Raw genomic sequence first — 20,776 nt, forward strand, 5'->3', positions numbered from 1 at the left:
ACTCACTACTTAAGTAGCGTAAAAGTAAAATAATTTTTGATTCTTATAAATAATTAAAATTTTGTTACTTGCGTGTACTTTCACATTTTTTAAGAATTTTTGTATCTATGCTTACAATATTATAATAATCTCTCTCACAAGAATTATTAACCTAAGAATTATTAACCCAAGATGAATTATTTATCCCAAAAAATTCATATCTAAAAATTCAAAATTTTGCAAGAAAGATTTTGTAATAAATAACCAAGAAAAAAAATAAAATTTTGAATGATTAAGATATTTAGAGAATATTAGTAAAAAAAAAGATATTAGAGAATAAAATATATTTAACCTTTTTTCTTATAATATAAAAAAATATATAAAAATTAATTAGAAATAAATAATACGTAATTATTAATAAAATAAGTTTGGCAAATGTTAACATGTGCACCTAAGACACATGTTAAAAATACAAATATAGAAATATTTTCTCGAAACATGTGTATTATATATTTTAAGTATTAAATTTGTTTATAATATTAAATGCAAATTTCTAATTATAAAAACCTTAACATATGCTCTATATGCACATGTTAACAACACCCATAAAGTTTTGAAAAGAATTGAGTGAGAGCCTCTCCACAAAGAAGAAGCTTCCAAAAATTGACGGGTAAGTCCCAACCAAAGTAGGGCAAGACTCACTCGTACAAAATTACATGTGTGTTCGTAATTTCTAGGCGTTGGCACAACCAGCCGTCACGTTACGATCATTGACCGGTTGCCTTTCACCCCCTGACAGGACAGGTTAAGTTTTTCCTTACTATGTCCAATTTATTTATAACAACTCCCCTCGTTTTATTTTACAACCCACTCGATGTGGGACTTTAATTGCAATTGCAATAGTAATGTTTTCATATCAACTCACCTTGCCTTTAGAAATACACTAACTGTGACCCAAAAAAGTAAACTAACACACCTGAATCGAATTAAGAATAGAGAACAAAATCATTGTCAGTGGCAAAGAAATTGTTGTGTGGACATCAATAGTTTGGTTGTGTTAGGAAAAATCTTGCCTTTTGTGCACTTTTAGAGCTTCTGATCTATGAAGCAGTGACGCAGGACTCAACTACAACTGGACATTGGTAATAATTTGAGAAAATGAGTTAACTGAATATAATTACATGTGTCGGTGTTGTGTTGGTATCCGATATCGACATATGTCGGACGTTGGACACGTCTTCAATCAAAAGTGTTGGTGTTGTAGAGTTCTTGATAAAGGAAGAGTGAGTGGTCAATGCTACTAATTAAACTGTATGTTCTGTTCAGTCAAGATGGTAACTGGTAAGGTACAAATAGGAACTAGAGTCATACTTAAAAAGAGTTTTTGATAAAGGCATATACTCCTATTTGTACTCAAAATTTTGTTATCTAGATGATAAAGTAATGTAGATGAAACTGGACTTTGCACTGATGCAGAAAGGTATCACATTCTCTATGTTTGTAAGCTTCTATACAGGGCAATGAATTGCTGCTTTACTCATTGGTGATGCATATTACTATTATTCAAAGCCGTGCACAGAAATTTTAGGCTCTTAAGAAAGAAAATATCAAGCATGTATATCAATTGAACATGATGGACTTCATGTGAATATGATTTGATTACAGTAAGGTTGATATACTCGAGAAAATTAATGAGGAGGCCTCTTAAAATCTCAATTTCAATACTCAAATTACTTCAGTTAACCATGTATAGCATGATGTCTAAATAAGAGGACAATTTGTTTGATCAATGATCTCTAAATATATGCATTGAAAAGTAATTATTGGTGTGTGGTTTTGAGAAGAATTAGACTTGTGCATGCTTTGAACATTCAATTGTAGACATGATACTCGCTTTCCCTAAAACTTCTATTTACTTTATCATGTTTCTCTTTTGCTTATGGTTCCCAAGGATTATGAGAAAGCAGCTGGGACTTTTACATGGCCATTGGCCAATGACTTGCATTTGGCTTTCATCCAGCCAAGCTTTACTATGACAATACTCTAAAGCACGATCCTATATTGATCTTGTTAGTCGCACCGGCGCTGACAGCTTCTAAGTGAGTTTCTTCAGTTTACATACCAGTACCACAATATCAATAATACATTATTACCAATGAGAGAAGTTGACAAATTTTGAATATATACACATAATTTTCTGTTCATACTAGGCCGCTGCAATGTGCAATGAATATAGATGATCCATACACATTAATATTGGACACGTACGATACATCAAAAGAATACAATTATCCATATTTCACACATCGAAAGTACATGAGGATAATCAAATTCAGAAATGGAAAACCCCAAAAGCCAGAACATTGGCGACAGGTTTATTGACTATTGGATCTGATCAACCGCCATAACGTGTTTTTAAGGATTCAGGGGGCTCTTCGTCCATGATGCTTGTGCCCATTTTCTCAAAGTACTGCCGTATTGTTGTTTTGCGATCAGCAACGAAGGTGTGATCTAAGAAGTTGTTGTAAGCTTCGTCACCGAGGTTTTTCGCGGCCAGAACACTGCAACAATTCATTACCATTAGTTAATTTTACAAAATATACTTGTTCAGATTCTAGCATTCACAAACAGGTTATTGCATTGGAATCATTCTTCTCATGTAACAGACGAAGGCTTATAACAGTTTGTCCAGTTTTCAAACCTAAAATAAAGCTTGGAAGAGCTAGATGATTTATAAAGTTGTCTGTGCTAGATAACTGAGATATCCAAGTATTCAACTCTCTTTCCTGAATTAAGGACTAATAAACATTCAAGTCATTCCACACTACTTTCATTTCAAATTACAATCACAAAGCCAAATCATTAAAAGACAACGAGTAGATACTAATTAAGAAAAATAACCATAGTCAAAGTTTATTACAATTAAATGATCTCCACCAATCCTTAGGAAAATGTTTGTGGTGCAATGATCATCAGATCAGATGTTCAAACCCCTTCTACCATTTCAATGTTAATATAATTTTACTTCTTAGAAAGAATGTATAGTATATAGCTTATGGCTTATTAGCATTTTTAATTGAAATTTAGAAGACTACCGACCAGTGTCGAAGATAAACACGGCATGGTAAAGCATCATCGCGCCAAATCTTATGGATATTATATTCTCCATATTGTTGAAAATACATTTCCCTTCCCTCTGCAAGAAATTTAAAAACACACAAAAAGCACAGCTGTAAGATATAAATGTATAATTATAGTTTATAGTTCATAAACTATTCTGACAACTGATTGGAAGCACATGGGAAATGTAATGAATATTATCATAAGTATGCCTGCAAATTTGTGTGCTTATTTTTTAACTTTTTTTGCCAATTTGTAAGCAGAAAATATTAAGAATTAGTTGCGAAAGCGAAGATGCATGTGTTTTATTATTTCATGAGGTCAATTACTGGTTCATAGAAATAAGGATGACACAAACTACTAGTAACTTAGTTGAAACATTACCACTGCATCTAAATTTAAAGAATTCCTCATCAGTGTAAGATGCACAAAGGACCTGCATTGAAGACACCACAATACCATCAAATGAATAATAACACAGACACCGCCATATCTTACAAATAAGCAGAAAAAGCTCTTTAATTAAGTTATGAATAGGAAGATAGCTACAAATGTAACATTTGAATTAACATAACATACTGCTGGATTGGTAAAGGGCTTCCCATCTAGTGATTCAGGAACAACCTACAAGAGACAATATTGATGATAATTATCAAATTATATATAGTTGGAAGTTGGACCTGCAGATATGTGTAGAATTAAAATAAATAAAACTCACAGCTAAAAAGCGATATTCGCGCTCTCTTTTGATAAACGCTGGAATCTGTTTTCATAGCAAATTGGATACATAAAAATACAATTGAGTGTCTAGTTGGTATTTAAAATTAAAAAGGCTTCACACATGATGCATCCACATCGAAGCATATTTCATTGCGTCCGTCGTCGATAATAGTAAAAATATTTTAGGAACAAATTGGCATAGTGATGATGAGATATGATTGGATGCATGCATATATGCATCTGCAAAACTTAGCAAAAGTTGTAAAAGACAATTAATACCTCAGATTTCTTAATATCAAAAACAGTAATTATAATGGTTTCAAATTGACAAGGCTCAACAGAGAGACCAGCAATTTCCTGCAAAAAATATATATAAACTCAAAACATTGAAGCAATTCACATTAATTAATTAATTAATTAATAAACCAATAATTACAACAAGTCAGTCAGTCAGTCAACAACACAATTCAAGCTTCATTTCTCAGTTTTTCTTTTGCAATATTATCTTCTGATTCAATTGCTCAAATAAGGATGCATGATGATGGAAAAGGAAAAGAAACCTGAGTTTTGAGGTTGGCAATGGCATTTGTGAAAAAGAAAGCTCCAACTACGGAGAAGAGACGGCGGAAACCGGTTAATTTTGCTGTTCGGAAGTTAATTAGATGAGGAAACGTGCTTCTGGCACTTTTCTCTGTCAATTGTCAAAGATTAAGAGTTAATTGATTATTAACTAGCAGAAATAGTTAGTTAGTACTTAGTACTAGTAGTTATAGTTACCGGAGAGGAGAGAACCGTAACCGCAAATGGAGATGTAACCGTCAACATCACCGGGAAGAGAGGCCAACGCCAAGGCTTCGTCGAGATCAGGGTACACCACGCCCATTGATTGATGATTCAATGGTTGGTGCAGACAAGTAACAAACTCAGTTGGATTCGTTTTTCTACTATTTTTCACGTACACCTCACAATCCACGTCACCTTTTTATTTATTTATTTATTTTTTACAAAAATTAATAAAATATATTATTCATTTATCTTATTTTGATAGTATCTTTTCAATAATATATAGATGTAAATATTAGCATATAAGATCTTGTTTAATTTATTTTGATTAGTATTTTTAAAATATTAAGTTTTTATAATTTTTACTAATATACAACCTCTGACTTTGTAGCTTGTCAAACGGATCATTGGCTCAAGCAAAAAATACAAAATAGTTATTACTCTGTAATGCATTAATCACTTTGAAATCTCAAATCAATCTTCTCTATTATTCTTGTCTCATTTCTTCGGTCTAATTCCCTGTGTCTTTATTATAAAAATAAAAATAAAAAATTGAAGAAGCTAAATTAGCCCACTCAAATTGGCACCAGAGAGAATCGAACCTCAGACCTCAAGAAGGAGCACACTCCCAGGTCCCAAGCCAATACCAATGCACCAACCCAATTGAGTTAAAAAAAAAAATTAAATTCATATTAGAGACTACATCAAACATTCTTTAAACTTAAAAAATAAATTTTCTTATAATAAAGAGCAAATGAAGTATATCAAAATGTGTTCAAAGGAGTATGTGCGGCCACTATTTATGTTTTTGGGTAGAGTGCAGCCACTATTTTTATCCTACAAAATAGGATTCAATGAATATGTATATAAAAGTCTTCAATTATTTAGAACATGTTCAACTATCATACTAATCATTCATTCACTATAGTCGTGAATTGCATTACCTTCCCCACATGTAAATGGTACATGTGATTTCTTAAAAGAGGATATTTACATAGATTGTGACAGGTTTTTTGAGATTCTTTGTTTTAATTCAGCTCTAAATGCAGTAGTATTGAGGAAAAGTTTTATCATCCATTTCATCTTATTTGATTCAATGAATTAGTCTTTGTAATTGTGCGAAAAGAATACCGGCAAAATTTTGTTGAGATGGAAGTATACATGTGTGCCGCCACTATTTATTGAGATCTATTAAGTGTGAGTAAAAAGTCTCACACTTTATAAGTGAAAGGACTTGTAAACCTAATTTCTTAAGATTTTTGGTGAAAGTGTAGTATTAAAATCACTTGTAAGATTGCTTATTTTAAAAGGTTCACACTTTATAGAACAATAAAGAAAATTTTTAGCAATTGGACTTGCCCTTAATTTAGGTGCGTGTATGTGTTTAGGAGTCTCATTTACATTTTAAATAGTAGTCTCAAGACTCAACACTAATAGTCTAATATAGATACCATTTTAATTTACAAGTTGATACTACAAATCTGTGTTTATATAATAAGGAAATTGTCAGCGTAATATGTGATCTTCAAAAGCATTCTTAATCTTAATCAACAACTTTAGTGGCTGGAAGTTGATTAAAGAAGAGGCAAATTACTGACATATCATCCATAGCAATACCACTTCTCTTTCTTTTCCATTCACGCATAGCATACTTCACAAGCCTTTCACTTGCTTTTTCTTTATGTGATGCGGTATAAACTATCTTCACTGCCTCTTGGTTTGATACCACATCCCACACCTAAGACATATATATATATATATATACCAAATACTAATTAGTTACTTCCAACATTTAAATCAAGAAAGAAACAAATAATACTACTCCGATTTTAAATATAAGCATAAAATAACTTTTTAGGTATATTGAAGAAAACATGTATATGAACCATTTTTATGGTCCAGATACAAGCTTCTGAATCATTTTATGGTTCAGATACATGTTTTATTCAATAAACCTAAAAAGTTATTTTTTTGATTATATTCAAAACTGGAGGGAGTAAGACACATGCATACCCCATCTGAAGCTAAGATGATAAATTGATCCCTAGTGGTAATTTTTCTCTGTGTCACATCTGGCACAGAGATTAGACCATAATCTTTCATACAATAATCACCAAAAGCTCTAGATATTGCTAATCCTGGTGTTTTACAGTTTGGCATCCAAATTCTGTACACTCCTGGTTCATCTTTCATACAAAATACACGTCCTTTTGATTCTTTTATACGCTCTGCTTCCTCTGAAATCAACAAAATTACAAGTCTCAATTTTGTTGAACAAATACTATTACTTCTTATAAAATTGTCTGTAATGTAAGAGAGACATAAATCTCACTTGGTAAATTTGGTTTGAAGTCAGTAGTAAGCTGAAGTGGAAATAATGTGCCATCTTCTGAAGTTGTAGCCAACACAAGTCTTGAATCACCCACATTTGCTATAATAAGGTTTTCACCCTGAAATAATATTCACAAAATACTTTATATTTATTTAATTGAATTCAATTTTTCATTAGAGCTCTCTTTTATTTTTCTTAAGATGACAAACATTTTTTTAAGTGGTCTAGTGGCGGCTTGAATTTCATTTTTTAAGATGAATAAGTAGGAGTATCAGATACGAACTTCATCCCTACATATTACACGCAATATCCTATCAACTAAACTATACCTCAAGAAAACTAAAATGACAAATGTTAAAATTTTCATTTGCGTGGAGATTAAACTCTCTTCTTATTATTATATATTTTAACTGCGTATCTCAACTATCTGGTCAATCTTAACTTCTTCTTTTTTTAGTTAAGTAGCCTAGTGGCTAGAAAATCCACATTAAAGGTGAATAAATGGAGTGTCCGAGATTTACACTCTGACTCCTGCATATATAATATTATATCCTTACCAACTGAGTCAAGCTCACGCGGACGGGTCAACATTAACTTTATGTATATGAGAATATGTCAAATTGTGAATAAATTGAAAATAACAAATTATTACATGAATAGATAATATAATAACCTGTTTGATAAATGTCAAAGCTGTAGTGCCACTTCTAAATGAATCAATTCCAGTGTGCTGCTTCAAATCTTGGTCAACGGCAGCAAAAGCCTTTATGTAGGACTGTTTCCATAGGTCCAATCCATGAACATTTTTGTCTTCTTCCATCTTAAAATTCAGGTCAATTGATTTTGCAGCCAGAAGATTTTCTTGCCAATTGCATAGCAAAATGGCTGGTACTAATTTCCTTACCCTTTTAGCTACAAAATGTCCCCAAGGACCATGCCCATCAAAAACTCCACAAAACATCATGTCTTGTTGGCAACCAAATTCCTATAATCAACAACAAACATTATAATATTTTTTACATTATTCCAACTTAACCATTTTTAAAGTTCATTTATAAATTAAATATATCAGTTATTCATTGAACTTAACAGAGCTGAGGAAATATTCTAAATTGCATACCTCCCAAACAACGAGGCGATCTTGGTTGACTCCTTTTTGGCCTCTATGTGTAAAAACAGAAACAAAACTGTTGTCCTTGTTGGACCTAACAACTCCAGAGGAACTCAAAAACAATTCATTCTTTCTTGCTTCTTTTGCCAATTCTTCCACAGCTTTTCTTGCATCATCCTTTTGAAAATTCTTCTCTTTCTTGATTGATATTGTTCTTGCCAATCCGTTTACAAAAGATGGGAAATGAACCATGATAACTGCATATATACTAATCATAGTTTTAGAAATTTTACACACTCAATAAAATTCTAACTTCATATATGAATTCATATTCACTGAAAAGTACTATATATACCTTAGTGAAGGAAAGAATGATATACAAGTTATTTATAATATGCCTAGAATTTTGGAATCACCACCAGCAAATCCTATAGCTACAAGAACTAAGAAATGAATGATGATCATTAATATATGCTAGTACTATATACTCTCCATATATAGCACAAGATTAATAAAGAGTAATTTTATATTGTAAAAGTATATTTGTAATGTAGTGGTGTCATTCTCATCTTTTGCTTTGGCCAGCAATCACCATATAATAAAGAACAGGTGGACATGCTAGACAATGAAAGGTGATTAAACGATATTGTGACCATTTGACTCCCAATTTTGGGGTCTAATGAGTAATAATATGTTTTTATTTTTTTTATAAATAATTCAAATTTCTATAAAAATTCATTATATTTTAGTTCCTAATATTTTTCATCACAACTTTTAATCTCCGATTTTAAGTTGACTTATACGTGTATTATTTTTATTTTAATTTTTTTTTTGCGATCATTTTTTTATTTATTTTATAAACAAGAGGGTTAAGGCCCAAAGAAAATTAGACAACAATCGTCTTAGGGGTAGTAATCCCCGGTACTTCAGCTAGTATAATGTCTCTAACATTTCTTTTTTAATATATTATAAAAAAATTTCTTGTGAAAATTAATTTTTTTAATAAATTAGAAGTGGAGATGAAAAATTCTGAGAAAAATATTTCTGGAATAAAATTTACTGAATTTAGATATTTATAGAAATGAAAAATTTATTTAACTTTATATTACATACTGATTTCAATAAATTAGAATTTGCATAGTGACAGTTTGAACCAAGCAGTATTTTCATGACTTCGTTAAAACACAACCGCAAACTGACCAAATTAATGGATTAAAATATTGAATGATAAAAAAGGTCGGTGATTAACAACTAATACAATTGCAAATTGACAAGGACATAATTAATTAAATAACTTGATTTTGTGGATAGAATTCGATTGTAGTTTGTGGTTGGCTTTAAATAAAGTGACCATTTTATAATTTATCTTTCTTTTAGTAAATATCTCCCATATTTGATTAATGAATAAAACACATATTCAAGCAAAATGATTCCTTCAAAAAAAAAAAAAGCAAAATGATCATTTTATTAATGAGAGCTAATCTATCTTTACATTGAGATAACTTTTTTAAGTAACTCATCCAAGTGAATATACCAAACAGAAACACTAGGCTAAAGCTCGGCCAGCTGTTTTTTTGTAGGGTCCTATAAGATGTTTAGGGTTAAACACGTGGAAATGTGTAGGATTTTTTTAAATGGGAAAGTGAGGATTGAACAAAAAAGTGGACATTTGTGAGATTAATTAGTTGATTACCAAGCAAATATTTATGAATATATAAGGTTGCTTTGGATAGGGGCATTACGCTAGATAATGTTCATAATGATATATAAAGTTAAAGTAAATGAAATGCCACGCAATGATGCGGCTACAATAGAATATAAACATGGGAGTTATCTAATTTCACAATTGAAGTTTGTAAAGAAAACTAAGGAAAAGCTTGCAAGAAGTAGCAACCAAATCAAATACATGATCAAAAGGCTCATAAAAATAATTAACATGATTAATTATCTAGCTCAAAAAAGAAATGTTAAGGGCACACATTCTCTGGCTTACTCTTTCCGGCCATAAATATAAGTAAAATATATTTTTTAAATTTTTTAAATAACAAATATATTTGGTTATATTATAGTTCACATACATCAATCATTTAATAAATTTATAAAGTGTAATTTTACTTATAATTGTGACCGAAAAAAGTATATAAAAAATATTTAAGAAGAGTTTTAGCTCTACACCGCCGCTTCAAGAATAGATAGACAATAAGGAAGAACCCAATTGTTATTGTCCTAATAAAATTGTGATATATAGTGATCACAAATGCGTATATACTAAAACTAGTTTTCCCCAAGTTAAGTTTTGGAAAAACCATGCTTTCTTAAATGATTACTGTGATGAAATTATTTCTCAAACGGTGAGTTTTCGATTCATTTTGTTCCATAAAGTCATTAGTCATTACTGTATTTTCTAACAGCTTTCTAAAGTTTTAAAACTACTTGTGTTGATTATCAAAAAAAAAAAAAACTACTTGTGTTGAGAGTTTTCAAAAGTTTTATCAAAACAAAATCGGCAAAGTCTAACATGCACAAGTGAATCATGTGTTTTATGATGCACAAGTCTCGAATAACATTATAACGAGTACGAATTTTATAAAATCGACCGTTGGATTGAAAGATTATATAACATAGATCATTCATAGAAATTTAAAAAAAAAAATTGAAAATCATTTGATATGTTATTGAGTCCCATCAAAATTAACGGTTTATGAGTTTTTATTTAATACCGTTAACTTTGATGAGTCTCAATAACATATCAAATTATTTTCAATTTTTCTAAAAATTTCTATAGATGATCTATATAATATAAACTTTCAATCCAACGGTGGATTTTGTAAAATTCATATTCGTTATAATGTAATTGCAAACTTGTGCACCATATGATTATGGTGCACTTGTGCATGTTAGACAAAGCCAACAAAACCTTTTTCTATTTATAAATATCATCTCTTTTGAGTGAATTTAATAAAAAATTTAACAAATTAAAGGTTGTGAAATATAAGTTCGTATAACCAGAAAATATCATAAGTTGTGTAATAAGTTGATCGATAGCGGAACAATATTTCTGGCATAGTAGTGATTATACATAATTTTTTTAAGTAGTTTAATGATTAGAAATTCCACATTTAAGGTGAATAGGTAGGATGACCGGAATTCGAACTCAACCCCTATATATAAAATGTAATGTCCTGCCAATTGAGCTACGCTCACGAGACATATACTTAACTATTGGATTGATAGTGTACTAACAAAAATTTCCTTGTTTTTATTTAATTTATAATGAGCAAGATATTTTATTAAAGAAAGTACAAGAGAATTTGAACCCACACAACAGAAGAAAAAAAATGTCGAAATACGTTATAATGAAAAATAATTATCCATTATCCATTTTTATCTATAAGACCAACTCCAGCGGCTGGTTCTTTCTTCAGTTTGCCAGCTGGAGTATGTTGCTTTGAAAAATTGCACCGTTGGAGTTCCCCAGGCTGGGCAACGGAGAAATACAATGCTACCGTTGCATTGATTAAAAAATGAATAAAATGTAATGAAAAGTTACATGTAGAAGTTCAAAGCTTTATTTAATAAGAATAAAATATTAATATATAAAGTAAAGTTGTGGCTCAATGGGTCCCACAAAGAACCCAAAGATGGGTAGCACCATTGGAGTGAAAATTGGATGAGCTGCTTCAAGATGATGTGGCTCAATGAGTCCCATAAAGAACCCAAACATGGGTTGCACCATTGGAGATGCTCTAAAGGGTTGCAGAAGCTCCATCAAATTATTGCACATTTTGACATCAAGTCAAACTATCTTATTTCAATATATTTCGTTTTAATCAAATACATTTTCACATAAAACAGTTTGTTAATCTTAAGATGAGGATCTCCAAACAAAAATTAGCTCCGAAATGATGTAGATGGGGTTTGAACTTTGAAAGCTGCCCTTTAGGCCTCTCAATTGCTGTCAGACCCCCAAACTTACAAAAATACCCCTCATGATGTTTTGAAAGATAAGATACATTTCAAAATCAGATCTGATTGGATCGTATTTTCTCGAAAGAATGATTGAAGTTGATGAATGACGTTGGAATGAAAAAAATTTGTTTTCCTTTTATCAAACCTTTGCAAAGCGTAACTGAACTGTGTTTTTTGTTTATAAGATCATATCATATTCTATCTTCCAAATTACTCCCTCCGGTCATAAATATAAGAGAGACTTTACTTTTTAGATTCATTGAAAATCTGATGTATTTAGTACATACATTAGATTCTCAATGAATCTAAGAAGTAAAGTTTCTCTTGTATCAAGGACTAGAGGGCGTATAATTTTTTTTCGAATAGTACAATCCTAATCAAACTGATCCAAAATCGGGGTATTTTTGAGTTTTCGTGGACTTTTAAATTGGGCTAGTTCTACATCCTTGAAGCCCATCATGAGGCCTACAAGCCCAACCCCATGCCCATCCTTGAAATTGGCCACAGCATCGTTAAAAAAAAAAAAAAATCAGATATGAAGGTATCACATCAAGGTCAAAGTGACACGTCATCGTTTTGTGTAACTTGTAGCCTCAACCTTTCTATTAACCAATTGTATTTGTTTTTCGCTTCTCTTCTTCCGCCGATAAAACCGAAAAACAAACACAAAAACTTTGCACAATTCACTTGCGTCAGATTCACGATGATGATGATCGCCGACACCGTCACATTCACCGCCGCAAAAAGTCTCAGCATCCTCCGTAGCTATCAATTTTCAATCGCCGATTCATCCACCGATCAGATCTCAGCTATGATTCACCCTTGCGATACCGTGGCACCACCGCCAGTGAAACCTAGTACACATAGGATGCCACGACGGACAATTACTCGGAGAAGACGGAGAACTAGACGGAAGTTGTCCGGCGATGATTCTGGAGGTGATGGATTGTTCTTCGGTGATGGCGGTGACGGTGTTTTTGGAGGTGGAAGTGGAGGTTTTGGTGGTGGCGGAGGTAGTGGTGATTGGAATTTCAATAGATTTGGAGAAGGAGATAATTGGGATGAAAGTTCTTTGCCGGATCCTGCGTTTGATTTCGTTTATAAGGCGTTGTCGTGTATTATGCTTTTGCATTGTGTGGATTTTGCGTATAAGAAGATTGTTAGAATTATTGCGGGTGAATCAATTGTTGATTCTGATAGGGAAAAGGTTCCTACAAGATTGGCTCCAATTTGCTGATTTGGTTGGTACTTTCTCTGATCCATTCATCACACTTCAAATCCACATATCAATGTTTGTTGGATTGTCATTGTAGGATTGTTTTTTATTTTATTTAAATTGGGCAATTACTGTAAATATTGTACATAATTATCATCCAATAAATTAATATCTTATGGTTGCATTACTTTGTTGGTTTGGGTGTATATATCTATATATAATATAGACTCTTTGATCTTATGTTCTAAAATGATTTAGACTAGTAATAGTTTTATTGGAAGCAAATTTGATTATATGTTGAATTGTTAATCATAACTACATGTTTTGAGTTTGTTTGGAGTATATGTGTTGTGTGCAAGGCATTCTCTTTTATCAAAGAGAGGAAAGTGATTTTTGGAGTTTCCTTGGAAGTAGCTTCTCAATCATCTGACTCAAAGATCACATTACTCTTCGACATCTTTTTTTTCTTCTACGACTTCAATTCTATTTGGTTTTGATCCTTCATTATTGTGTTCTAATCTGTTGTGTTTTGTTGGTTTCTATAGTATGTGATGTTGAAAAATATTTCTTGTCAACCTTATGTATGGGGCTTTTTTGTATGATTGAAGACACCGTGTTGCGACTAATTATGCTTTAGTTTAGGAACTATTTACATTTCTTTTGTTTCGAGACCAAATAGGTGAGATAATGATAGTTTATGGATCAAATTGCAGGTTTATTTGTTTTTTATGCTTGCTTCACCAATGTTTCTTGTCGACCTGTGTCAAAAAGGGTGAACTAGATTCTATTTTGCTTCTTTGCTTAGTTCTGTAGGCTGATCTTTCTTGGGTACCAATGTACCATGATAGGAATATCTCCTATCTCGATTTAAGTCTTGAACATTCTGCTGCAGTAGAAATGATAAGCATCACCTAGATATGATTAATGATTTTAGACAAAACTTACTAGGTCAAAATGGTGGAATTGGTTGGCAGGAGTTGTGAAGTTATTCACTGTGATGTATGTTAGAAGACCAAAATGTTATCTTTTTGAACCAAACGAGGCGATGATTTCCCCTCTTTCTGCTGTGTTTCTATCTCGTTTCTTATTTTCTAAACCACTTCCACTGAACACGGTGTTGGTCACTGTTGCATCGTGGGGTACGTATTTTGTTCTATCGGTGTAATAGACAAATCTGTTTGCTTAGTATTTACTGCAAGGGTTACTGTTAGCTTGATTTGTGATGTTTTTTAGCTCATATTTTGCTTAATTTTCAAGTCATCTCAGGTGATTTGCTTGTTGATAGAATGATAGGATACAATCAAGCAACAATGGTTTTGAAAGTAAGCTCTTATGTCTTAAAAAAGACATTAACAGGAAATATGGACAAGTTAGCATTTAGTGGAAGAGTTAAATGTGTGTGTTTGGTCCCGTAAAAAAATAGTATGTGTGTTTGGAATTTGGATTGCTGTTTCAGACTTGACCTTTGTACTAAGATATGAGAGCATGATGAAACTATACGACTAAGCACCAATCTAGTTGTAGAAAGTGAGAAGCACCAGCACCATTAGCATTCAACTCCAGATGGATATATAAAATATAACATTGATGCTGCCACATTTACTTCTCAAAATCAGATCGGTTTGGTTGCTTGTATTTGAAATACAGCTGACCATTTGCAGTTTGCTTATTCGACATGGATCTCATACTTGAGGTAGACGATAAGAAGGTTGTTTATGATAAACAATAAAAAATAGATTTTTTTTTTTTTTAATTATCCTGTTGCATCTTTTTTAACTCTTTTTGAACAAATGGAATGTTTTTAACTCCTTCTCATGACTCATTGTATTTAGAACATTTTTTAATGAAAGTCCTTATTTTTATTAGTTTTACCAATTTGTCTAAAAAATAATAACATTTTCTTTCACCACTCGAGATATACTTGAATAACATGGTTTAAAACTACACTAGTTATATATGTACCCAAAAAACTACACTAGTTATTATATACTTGATAATAAGATTCTGGGTTTGATCTCTGACTTGAATATATAATAGTGTTAAAATTCTTAGAAAAAGTTTGCCACACATGAGTACCACAAGATTCGAAAGATTAATGTATTCAGTTGCGCATAGAGATACATGATTTACATAAAAATTATATTTATGTAAATATAATCAAACACATTTTAAGATAGTGAAGTGTAATTTTCTCTTGTTTTATCATGTCTGGATTAAATAAAATGAGCAACAGATTTTTATTTTTTATTTTCTTTTTGGTGTGGTATTTTCTTTATTCTTCCTATCTTACTGTATGATTTAAAATACACACAATTCTTTCTATTGGAATATATACCGAGAATTTTTTGTGAAAACAATTATTAACTAAACTTTATTTATTTCACGGTCGAACTCTAAATTATCATTGTCCTCTAAAAACCAAGGGCTCAATACCAAAAATATATTGAGAATCTAAGTAGAACAAGCAGAGGATACCAAAGTTTGGAACCCTAAAATTTTAATTACCCACGTGTTTGTTAGTCGTCCAAATTACAAATTTTGCATCCCAATGTCATATTTTACGAAGATAAACTGCATGTCTACTCTAAACTCAATGCCACTGCAAGAACAAACACTCTATACAACAAACATTCTAAACTATGACTAATGATGAACATCAATATATCAATTGGAGTGAGATTAGAAAAAACAGCAACTCCCAAAGAACAAACCAGAATGACTACTCAGAAACCTTGACAAAATTATCGTAAGCCTAGATCGAGTGTTAAGAAGTTTCACATTATCAGCAACTTAAACAACACTTACTCTTACATTTCCCTCCAAACTTGCCCAGCTTCACCCTCTTCTAACAAATCATTCTTGGTCAACCCAAATGGCGAGGTGGGGAGAAAGTAATATGGTAAGGATGATACACGGTAGAGACTATGAACTCATTTGATAATTATAAAACTTGGTCCACAACGGACCGCTAATATAAATGGTCCAAGCTTTCGTTCAACAATAACAAATATGTTTCTTAATATGTAAACAATCTATATGAATCACAATATATAGTCAAAAAAAGAATATGACAATCAATATTGAGTTCAAATCTGGATGAAGGAAGCAAGAATATTAACTTCAAGACAAAGAAGAACTAAAAAAAAGCCAACATCGAAAATTATATGAAGGGTGACAGCAATCAGAAGCAGTCCATACATATTATATCACCCGGTATATATCGTTATAATGAAAAGAAAAAGCGATAGAATTTTTTCCTATTCAGCCATCTTAGCCAACCGGTGAACAGTACTTCTAGCAACCCTATTAGTAGGATCAATCTTCAGCACAGTTTTCAGGTCTTCAGCACCAAGTTTGTACTTTTCCATACTCTCGTACAAGAGAGCACGCTGAACGAGGACAGATACATTTTTTTCATCGTTTCCAATAACCTGCACAACATAATGCAGATTATTTACATTCTTCCTCAAAATTACATGGGGAATTACTGATCACGGAAAAAGTGCGGTTGCATTCATGAGAAATGAAACCTAAATAAGGAACGGAACTTATCGGTGCCTAGAGAACTCATGGACTAGCCATTCATCGTAATCTTTCAAAATTCAATTACTAAATTGATTACACATGTTACCCAAGGTGTCAATCAAGATAAATGTAAGACAAGGCAATGATCGAATGGAAAAATCTAAATCCGACAACATTTACTGATACTATGATTTTTGCATTCCCTTCACGCTAGGATATGTATAGTTTTACATATTCAAGACCAATATGCTTAAGACACTTAACATACCTGGAAAATATAGAAAGTCCAAACACACAATGTTTCTTATTGGATGCTTTAGAATTGCAGTTATATATTTATGATGTTATATGAAATTTTTTATACATATCTATATACACATCCTAGATATATATTTGGAGATGATGCTGTACTTCAATTCGGTGGAGAAACTTTAGGACACCCTTGGGGAAATGTGTATTCTACATCTTTCAAGAATAGTTGTTTTACTAAATTGGATACCATACATGTAGCTGATAGTTTGATACACATAATGTATCATGATGCATGTTTTAATTCCATAAATTGAAGCACTAGTCCCTAAAAACAAGGCACTACACTAATTAGAAATTACTTCCTTAAGGCATTATGGGTGCATTTGGAAGAATTTATTTACAGCTTATTGGGTTTATCTTATGGCATAAACACCTGTGTGAGTATTTGGAATAGCTAACAAAAACAGCTTATGTCATGTTCATAAACTTTTTCAAGCTTATTGCAATAAATAAGTTCTCCATGTAGCTGTCGTTTGATCCAAGCTTAGTGAGATAGGGTTTGGTTTGGTTTTTGTTCTATTGCAATAAGTTCTCCAGAATAGCTTTCCATAATAGCTTATCAAAATAACTTGCCGCTTAGTTATAAAGACAGCTTCTACACAAACGCCTAATTAAATTATTTACCAAAATGCACCTATGTATATATAGGATGACTTGTAAAACAAGACCCAAAACTATAATTCAAAGCTAGTTTTCGTCTCCTTGCCGGTTGCTTGCTCCTAATATTTTCTACTAAAACTTTCTTTCCGGCATAACCTAAAATGATAATATTTCCTTCTTTTGATTAACTTTTTATCTTCTATCTTTACATCTCTAGCTTATAGAAAATGCAACTCCTTAGTATAACTTAGCAAATGCAAAAACACCAATTAATTTATCCAACAATTCAATCTTAAATAACACGGCTAATATTTAATGATTGAACAACTACTCAACATTACCATATAAATTCCATGTCCAATAGAAATTCTATAATATATATTATCATTCATGTCTAAAAAAACACTATTCTTATCAGCCATTAATAAGCTACTAAAGTATACCTTAGTACAATCCGCCACTGCTTTTTTATACTCTCCAACTTCTTTATAACAGGAAGCTCTGCATGACAAAACCTCCGCCGTGCCAGCACCATCACCAGCTTTCTCTAAAATGATGAGAGCCCATGAAAGCCATTTAATAGCATCAGCAAACTGCCCCTGTTTGTAATTATCCATCCCTTTGCCTTTAGCAGCAGAACCTGATATCCCAGCAGGAGGAGGTGGAAGCCCATCAAGCTCAGTAGTTGTTCCACCCACATCATGGTTTCCACTTCCAAACTCAGTACCCCAATCATCAATTTCAGATGATGCTGCCGCTGCACCACCGCCACCACCACCTCCAGATGACGCAGTTGAAGATGTGAAAAACATATCCATTGGATCACCACCACCCGAAGAAGCTTGAACCGGTGTCTTATTCGAAGCGGACGAACCAGTAAAATCAAAATTAATTCCAGAACTACCACCACTTGATGGAAATGCATTAGAGCTTGGTTTTGAAGCATTTTGAAAATCTCCAAAACCATCATCTTCTAAATCAATTTTCTGAGGTTTAGCAGCTGAATTAAGAGTAGAATTTTGCTTAGATCCATTAGATCCAAAACCAGCCAATGAACTAAAAGGATCTTTGTTACTAGAACCAATTCCAGTACCAGATGCAGCAACACCAACGCCACTTCGAATCGAAGGACCACCAAGATTGGGAGTTTTATTAGCATTCAAATTAAAACTCCCAGAAGATGATCCCCAAGTAGAACCACTCTGTGTTGTTGTATTAGCAGGTTTAGGCAAAGAATCAGCCACATTTGACATTGAAAAAGAAGAATTTTTAGGTTTTGGAGTTGCATTTTTCAGAGGAACATTTGAAGAAGAAGAAGAACCTTGACCCAAAGCAGAGGTTACCAAATCCCCAAATAAATTAGGGTTTTTATTAACAATCCCAATGCTAGGACCAGACGGTTGAGTAGATCCCCAACTTTTTCCGAAGATGTCACCAACCATCGACGGTGGTGCACCGGGTAATCCGGCCGGAGTTTGAGTGGGTTGATGGGTCCAAGTGGTTTTTTTGGGTTGCGCTGATGAATATGAAGGAGTTGAATAGGAATTGGAATAAGAAGGATTGGGGTTTTTCTGATCTTTTAGGGATTTGGATCGATTGGATCCGATTCCGAGATCAAGATCGAAATTGAAGTTGTCGAGAGAAACAGAGGATGATTTTTGAGGATTGGGTTTTCCATAATTGGAATTCATCTCTCAAATGCAGAAACACGAATTGCAGTGATGAAATTTGAACGCAAAAGTTGTGTTGTTGATGATGATTGATCGTTATTTTTGGTATCTCTATGATCTACTTTGTATTGTAATGAAATGAAATTGTGTTTTTGTTTTATAAGCTTCGGAAATGTAGTAAAAGTTGTGAAAATAAGGATATTAATTATTAAATTAAGTGGTAGTAACAATACTAATAATCAATAGGCCAAAAAATAATCGATATGACCTATCGCTAGTTAATCTAGCGATGATTGACATTAAACTTTGACATTTAATATGGAGCATCACGATTCGATCCTCATAACTATAATCGGAGGGGCTGAAACCACTTGATACCAGGATTAACCTTCAATATTAATGGTGAAAAAATAAACATAAAATAATCAATACAATCTTACAAATCGGTGTTCCGTACACTTTTTAAGCATTTTATTTAAAAAATAATTTACTTTTTTATAATAAAAAATAATTTATTTTTAAACAAAAAATAATAATAATTTATTTAAAAAGTGAAATATTTTAATTTTTAATTTGTTGATTTCACGCGTTTCCATAAAATTTTAATAAAGAACTTACTATGCTTAAAGAGTACTGAAATCACTGTTTACCTAATCAATAAACCAATCAACAGGCAAATGACTCGTTGATTATACAAAAATGAGGAAAAATTAATTTGTACGCGCCAAAACAGCCAATTAATAGAAGAATTGGTTGTGATTTTTCAACTAAAGATACCGATCAAGAATAATGCTAGCAACACACTCTTTAACAAACACACTCCAACACACTTTCTTCTATTGGTTGAAATTTACATGGGTCCCATAAAAAAATGTGGACCCATATAACTTTTATGGGACCCATGTGAACTTCAACCAATAAAAAGAGAGTGTGTTGGAGTGTGTTTGTTAAAGAGTGTGTTGCTAGCACTCCTCTACCGATCAAATCAAAATTTTGTTGGGTAAAGATTTTGATAGTGGAATAAAAAAATCAAGACAACTTTCTATCAAAAAAAAAAAAAAATCAAGACAACCAATTAACAGAAGCCACCAATTTTAAAGTTTTAAATTTCTATAAATGATTGATAAAAAAAAAAAAATCTATAAATGATGTGTTACTCATACATTTGTTGTTTTTTTAAGGCACCAGCTCATTATTGTTCTGGGTTGTACGAATCCTGTTTTTTTAAGGCAACATCAGATTTGTGTTTTATCATTTTGGTGAAGAGTGAACTACCTTGGCTTAATGAAAGTTGATTTGAATCTTAATCCAAGTGTTAAGTGAAGGGATTATGGAGTCTTTCATTTCCTTTTTAAGCTTTATGTTAAGGTACAGATATTTCAATCATCTGTCAATAGAGGATGTCCCAATTAACTGTAATATCTCAGTTGAGTCAACTC

General features: G+C 32.2%; 4 protein-coding genes across 6 annotated transcripts; 1 reads left to right on the top strand and 3 right to left on the bottom strand.

Moving 5' to 3' along the window:
- Positions 1 to 2,135: 2,135 nt before the first annotated feature.
- LOC123882088 lies at positions 2,136 to 4,750 on the bottom strand. Its single transcript, XM_045930883.1, has 8 exons — positions 4,597 to 4,750; positions 4,380 to 4,510; positions 4,099 to 4,176; positions 3,818 to 3,862; positions 3,679 to 3,723; positions 3,484 to 3,535; positions 3,079 to 3,175; positions 2,136 to 2,540 (listed from the first exon to the last, which is right to left on the bottom strand). The coding sequence occupies exons 1-8, from the start codon at positions 4,700 to 4,702 to the stop codon at positions 2,375 to 2,377; spliced, it is 720 nt and encodes a 239-aa protein (XP_045786839.1). The 5' UTR covers positions 4,703 to 4,750; the 3' UTR covers positions 2,136 to 2,374.
- Positions 4,751 to 5,878: 1,128 nt separating this feature from the next.
- On the bottom strand, positions 5,879 to 8,612 carry LOC123882087 (probable protein phosphatase 2C 73). Of its 3 annotated transcripts, none has more exons than XM_045930880.1 (6): positions 8,401 to 8,612; positions 8,055 to 8,302; positions 7,608 to 7,919; positions 6,935 to 7,052; positions 6,616 to 6,839; positions 5,879 to 6,340 (listed from the first exon to the last, which is right to left on the bottom strand). In XM_045930880.1, the coding sequence occupies exons 2-6, from the start codon at positions 8,295 to 8,297 to the stop codon at positions 6,146 to 6,148; spliced, it is 1,092 nt and encodes a 363-aa protein (XP_045786836.1). In that variant the 5' UTR covers positions 8,298 to 8,302; positions 8,401 to 8,612; the 3' UTR covers positions 5,879 to 6,145. The 3 variants fall into 3 exon arrangements, with proteins under 3 accessions (XP_045786836.1, XP_045786837.1, XP_045786838.1); XM_045930881.1 differs by having other exon boundaries at positions 8,055 to 8,313; XM_045930882.1 differs by having other exon boundaries at positions 8,055 to 8,612.
- Positions 8,613 to 12,618: 4,006 nt separating this feature from the next.
- On the top strand, positions 12,619 to 13,417 carry LOC123882089 (growth/differentiation factor 7). Its single transcript, XM_045930885.1, has one exon. It carries the CDS (start codon positions 12,718 to 12,720, stop codon positions 13,249 to 13,251), a length of 534 nt encoding a protein of 177 aa, XP_045786841.1. The 5' UTR covers positions 12,619 to 12,717; the 3' UTR covers positions 13,252 to 13,417.
- A 2,801-nt stretch (positions 13,418 to 16,218) lies between these two features.
- LOC123882090 (putative lysozyme-like protein) lies at positions 16,219 to 19,537 on the bottom strand. The gene is made up of 2 exons (XM_045930886.1): positions 18,111 to 19,537; positions 16,219 to 16,661 (listed from the first exon to the last, which is right to left on the bottom strand). Exons 1-2 carry the CDS (start codon positions 19,356 to 19,358, stop codon positions 16,488 to 16,490), a joined length of 1,422 nt encoding a protein of 473 aa, XP_045786842.1. The 5' UTR covers positions 19,359 to 19,537; the 3' UTR covers positions 16,219 to 16,487.
- Between the last annotated feature and the right edge of the window lie 1,239 nt (positions 19,538 to 20,776).

Source organism: Trifolium pratense, linkage group LG4 (genome assembly GCF_020283565.1).
Source record: "Trifolium pratense cultivar HEN17-A07 linkage group LG4, ARS_RC_1.1, whole genome shotgun sequence".
Lineage (NCBI taxonomy): Eukaryota > Viridiplantae > Streptophyta > Magnoliopsida > Fabales > Fabaceae > Trifolium > Trifolium pratense.